At 30.5% G+C, this 6,000-nt stretch overlaps 1 protein-coding gene across 5 annotated transcripts in view; it reads right to left on the bottom strand.

Moving 5' to 3' along the window:
- Positions 1-3,711: 3,711 nt before the first annotated feature.
- Positions 3,712-6,000, bottom strand: part of LOC122519699 (serine/threonine-protein phosphatase 2B catalytic subunit 2-like) — a 129,486-nt gene continuing 127,197 nt past the window's right edge. For 2 of the 5 annotated variants that reach the window (XM_043639339.1, XM_043639340.1), the window contains 4 exons: positions 5,198-5,282; positions 5,016-5,113; positions 4,320-4,535; positions 3,712-3,860 (listed from right to left, as the gene is read on the bottom strand). In XM_043639339.1, coding sequence (XP_043495274.1) covers positions 4,342-4,535; positions 5,016-5,113; positions 5,198-5,282 — 377 coding nt within the window. In that variant the 3' untranslated portion in view covers positions 3,712-3,860; positions 4,320-4,341. The remainder of the gene's footprint in view (positions 3,861-4,319; positions 4,536-5,015; positions 5,114-5,197; positions 5,283-6,000) is intronic. The other 3 variants (XM_043639341.1, XM_043639342.1, XM_043639343.1) reach the window with 2 other exon arrangements.

Below are 6,000 nucleotides of genomic sequence, written 5' to 3'. Positions count from 1 at the left end.
CTTAATTAATTTATTTAATTATTTAATTTTACCTTTTATATATTTATTTTATTTATTTAATTAATTAATGTTTTTTCATTCAAAGTTTTCGTCGAGCTTATCTCAATTATTTCATAACCGTCCCCTCATTTCAAAAATTCGGGCGGCTGTTGTTCTCCTGTGCTTTTCTCATTTGTCGATATTTTTTTAAATTTATTTAAAACTGTATACTCCCGATTCTGATTATCTTCGAGGCGTTCGTAATATTTTTTTTTCTCTCCTCTTCTTTATTTTATTTATTTTATATTATTTTATTTATTTATTTATTTATTTTAAAATGTAATGTAATTTAATTAAATTTACTTTTTTTTTTCTCTTCTCTCCTCCCCGTTCGCGCTTCCTCGCGTCTTTTCTTTCTTTTTTCTTTTTTTCTATTCTTTTCTTTTCTTTTCTTTTAATTTTTTTTTACCTTATTTTAATGAAGGATAAAAGGGTATGCGTTGAATGAACGTCACGTAGACAGATGTAGAATTAGCATTAGTATTAGAAGTAGAAATAGAAGTAGAAATAGAAGTAGAAATAGAAGATGAAGAAGAAGAAGAAGAAGAAACGACGATGATGTTTTTGCGAATAGAAATCTCGTAGAACATTGTTGATAATATTTTTATATAGTCGAGTAGTAATTTCGTTTAAAATTGTCTTTTCTTTCGGCTCTCTACGTGCCATCTTCCGTATATTTTTCATGTTTCTGATTTTAATTTTATAATTAAAAAATATATCCTTGAGACAAGACATAAAAATGTAGTTTTTTTTGGCACTGTTTTGCATGCTACTCTTTTTAACTTATTCATATTAATAATGTTTAGAAAGAAAGCAATAAATTAACTTTTAATTGGATATATAATTTCGGAAACCACATAAAAATGGCGACCAATATCGTATTTCAAATGAAAAATATCACAAGGTTACATAGAAAAATTCTATATATATATATATATAATGAATCAATAAATTTATTTATTTATAGCTCGTAGAGGTCTCAGACATTATTGTATATATATATATGTATAAATGATTTATTTTCAACGTCAAAAAATTTCCACGAAATTCCTAAACTTTTTTTCACGACAATCCGTTGTTTCGAACTTGCACTTTAGGTTTTTGCTTTTTAATCGATGATAGAGAATAAAGATACTTATAATAATGTAAATAGATAATTGGTAAGAAGGATAAAGAAAAAATTTAGTATATTAGTTTAGAGACATGGAAATTTTAAATAGAGACATTAGTATAATATTCCCGAACAATATTCGTACTCGCGAGGATGCCCGCCCGGAGCGTGACCGAAATTGTGCGAATTTTTTCAAAGGAAAAATATCCTCGATATATTATATATCGGTATACATTTTTCGACACATATCTATATTAAGAATACGTTCGGATCGAGATGAAAATATTTTTGTTGTTTTTTTTTCTTTTGTTAGCGTTAATTCATCCGCGTCGTGGTGAATGGGCTCGAAAGAAAATATAATGTAACAAAAACAAAAACAAAAACACAAAGGAAAAGAAAAAATTAATAAATACAAAACCAAAATAATGAATTACAGCAAAAGAAAGCGGTTTTTTTTTTATTCTTATTAAAATTATTATTATCATCATATATATATATATAATATATTCAGGAACGGAGAAAGTGGAGGTAATAATAATTTCGCGATATAATAATATCACAAACGCACATATTGTATGTATCATAACAACGACAACGACGATGATGGTAATAATAATTAAAACGACGAGAGTTTCTGTATAACGATTTATCCGACTAGTTATCGCGAAAATTGTTTTATTTAAAAAAAAAAAGAAAAAAACAAAAAATGTAATTCTCTTCCATTAAAATAGAACAATAAAAAAGCAAGACGGGATTCAGTAAAAGAAATAAAAAATAAATAAGAAAGAAAAAAGAAAACATATTATCAAAAACAAACAATACATTAATAAAACGAAATAACATGTGTGATTTATTTTTAATAGAGAAAGAGAGAGAGAGAGAGAGAGAAAAAATGAGAAAAGAAAAACGGAAGATAAAATGGATGCTTGCAAGCATTTTCTTCACCCTTTTGTTTCGAGCCGACGCGCGAACGGACATCTGAGATCATCAAAGCGTATTATTTGTTAAACGTAATCTCAGAATGTCTCGATAAAGAAGATTACTATAATGCCGATGAAATAGTTGGCTAGGATTTGGGGGAAGGATGATAGCGATTATTCGCACCAACGAGAATGATGATCATGACAATAACGAAGTTGATGATGATGAAGACGATGATGATGGTAATGATAATTATGACGATGATATAATAATGATGATGATGATGACGACGACGACGACGACGATAATCAGAGTAATATTAATAATAGCAATAGTAGTAATAATAATAATAATAATGATGATAATATATAATTCTTATCTTTTTTTTTTTTCGAATCTTAAGATTTAAGTAAAACCCATCCTCTGTCGTGGGTCTCACGCGCGGTATACGTGTGTGTATAAGTGTATATGTGTGTTGCGTGTAATATGTGTGTGTATGTTACCCACAGCAGCCCAGGGCGGGCTTTCTTTTAAGAATCTAGTAAAATTCTAAAACCGGAAGCTCCGCCTTAACGACAGGCCAGCTGCCTTTTCATTTTTATTTTATTTTATTTTATTTTAATTTTATTTTTACTTTTACTTTTACTTTTACTTTTATTTTTACTTTTACTTTTTTAATTCTTTTTTTTTTACTTCGGCGGAGATAGCTCGTCCGTTTACCGTCTGTATATCTGTCTGTCTGTCTCTGTCTGTCTATTTGTCTATCTGTCCGTCTCTCTCTCTCTCTCTCTCTCTCTCTCATTCTATCATTCTTTCTTTCTTTCTTATCTTTTTTTGTTTTCTCTTTTTCGTTATACTTTTACGTGTACATATAAGTATTTATTAGAGCGCGTGCAAGACGTCCTGTGTTCTTTTCCCCTTGACACTGATATTCATCTTCCTTTTCTCTCTCTCTTTCTCTCTTTTTCTCTTTCTCTTGTTCTCTATTTTTTTTAATCCTTTCAGTTGCTCTCATCAGTTATAAATAATGAAACAACACCACGCGTTCATATTTTGTTAAACATTACCAGATGACAGACGAGAATGCGAAAGAAACGAACAGGAAGAATAATAAGAAGATAAAGATATGAAGAAGATAGAATAAGAGAGAGCAAGAGTGAGTGAGTGAAAGAGAAAGAGAGAGAGAGAGAGGTTATACATCGATGTAACGATAATTAAGAGAACAAAATGGAGAGATTTAAGGAGACGTCGTGCAAGCGCCATTTTGTTTCGCGATAAAGTCGAACATTTTCTTTCATTAGACGCGAGAGTTCATTGTATATTCGTTTATCATCCATGGGTAAAAGGGGGGGAAGGTGGGAAGCTTCTTTTCTATTTTTGAAACATTTTCATCCTTCTTTTAATTATGTTATGCCCTCCTCCTCCTCTTTTTCTTCTTCTTCATCCGTTTCTTCATTATCTATATCTTTCATCTTGTTCACGTGTTTCTGTATTTTTTCTTGTACATTTTCTTTCTTCGTGATACGACGACGATGACAATTCGATTCCCATGTTCCACTTTTTGTTTTTCTAACTTGTTCAACCCCCCCTCCTCCTCCTCTTCTTCCTCCTAATCCTCCTTTCCCACCTTTCTTTTCTCCTTTTTCTCCTCGCGTCTGTGTCGACTTCCGCACTCGTTGAATGGCGCACCAGTGATAACAGTCGTGTGGGAGAGACGAACAATGCTTGTTTGTATCTTATTCGGAGGCGGCGATGACAGCATTTGGGACTTACGGCCCATCCTCGCCGTCTAAAAACAACGTCAATTATTATTATTATTATTTTTCATATTAATCTTATCCTTAAATAATGTTACATTAAAGTTTGGGGCGAATCTAACGCTAATAATCACCCATTGCGATTGAAAGTTCGAATCCTAAATTTCAAATGTGATTTTTTTTTTTTTTTTTTTAATATTAATAATAACAAAATACAAATTAATAATCGTAAGATGAAAATACTATTGATTATTTTTCTTTATCGTTCTTCTTCGTTACTCAAACATTATTATTATTATTACGTAGAAAATTAATTGAAGATATTTAAGGATGTTTAAATTTGAAACAAATATTTTCCATAAATAAATAATTATAATTATCGCGTTTAAGGGTAATTGGATATAATGATGACTCGCTGCATAATAAGTGTGACCTTTTAAGTTTTTTTTCTTGTTGTTTAAAAGGTACATATAAGAAGACGAATACCGTACCTTGATTGGACGTGTGTGTGGCTCACGATTGCGGTTGCGGTGTGCTTTGGTCTCGCTTGTCTCCTACAGGAGTCGACGGTTTTATCGCTGGTTTTTCCTCGTTCACGGGAGTTGGTGGGGCATCCTTCCTCGGTGGCATTCTTTCGTTTATAGCATCTAACCCCTTTGCTTCGGCGAATGAGGTGATTTTGTGATTCGGTGAAAATCCTTGGAGTGCTGAGGAAAGCAACAAGAATTGAAACAAATAAGTATTCGACAATGTTTTCCATTTTCTAATTTTTCTTTGGGAAATAATCCTGGCGTTCTCTTGTTTCTTATTATTTTTTTCAATTATTACAAAATATAACTGCGAGCTGCCTGCCGATCATTTGCGAAATTCTAGAATACAATTTAATAGATTTACATATATTTCGATTGTTTTGTTCATTTATTACGATTTTCTGAAAGGTATTTGTTAAATAATAAAAATGAAAAAATGTTAAAGACAAATTTAACAAATAGGCATTAAAAATATAAAATAAGGAAACAATTATCCAGTGTATAAAAGTATATTAATAATATTTAATTATATACGAGTCTTAATCCCACATTTCTGATGATTATAAGGAAAGGATTTTTAAAGCATAACTAATTTCATTTTTAATTGTAAGCATTGATTGTAAAAAGAACAAAAATAGAAACAAAAGTAATATTTACCATTTTTTAAGGATGTCTTTCCCCCGGACAATGCACCAAGTGGTAGGGCTCCAGTGGGTGTGAGACCCTTCAATTGTAGCACGCTTTCGCTCTCCTCCCTTAATTATGAATAATTAAATTTCGTTAATATTTGATTTCCGTATTATTTTTTTCACATTTTCTTTTCTACAGAAATAACAAACCTTAGGACGGAGAAGACACGCGCCATTTTGCCGATGGCTCTGATCTTGTTTCTTATTACTTCCTTGCGTAGATTTGCTGCTGCACCTATAAAATTGACGGAGTATCGTTTTAGAAATGTTTTTTTTCTTTTCTCTTTTTATTTCTTTTTTCCCCGTATATATAAAAGTAAAACTTTTACATAATATATTTTATCGTACGATTCATCGATCTCACGAAAACAATTACGAACGTGCGTTTGATAATAATTTGTTCGTGTGACTTTTTATCTTTTCTTTTTTCCTGCCATTGAATAAAAATTTCGAAATAAAAATATTATAAGTATAAGTTTATTTTTTCTTTATATCGTTGATTATTTTTTTTTCTTTCCTTTTTGTTATTTTCGTAAAATAGATTCGTCGTAGATTAATTTCGTCCTTGCGAAAATTATATATTCGCAGGATTATTATTAATTCATTTGAATCGTTCAATCGTAATTAAACGATATTCATTATTATTGCTTTAAAATTTTATTAGCTTTGTCACTCTCGTTAAGGTCGAGTTACGGCAAAAAACAACGTCCAAGCCAAAAACTCGGTGCACGCGACGAGCGAGTGCATATATTAGTTGCGTCCAACGGGTATACATATAAATATGTATAATATATAAATAATAACTTACATATCAGCTATTAAGTAAGAAAAAAGAGATGACGTCTTATAATATATATATATTATATATAAATGTTTCTTTCTACGGTGTCACATAAAATAAATCTAAATCTAGCATTGTAATGGTAACGTTCGTAAAATATCTAAAATCTTTT

Source organism: Polistes fuscatus, unplaced genomic scaffold (assembly GCF_010416935.1).
Source record: "Polistes fuscatus isolate 324 unplaced genomic scaffold, CU_Pfus_HIC Scaffold3, whole genome shotgun sequence".
Taxonomy (NCBI): domain Eukaryota; kingdom Metazoa; phylum Arthropoda; class Insecta; order Hymenoptera; family Vespidae; genus Polistes; species Polistes fuscatus.
This window is presented reverse-complemented; position numbering and strand designations above follow the sequence as displayed.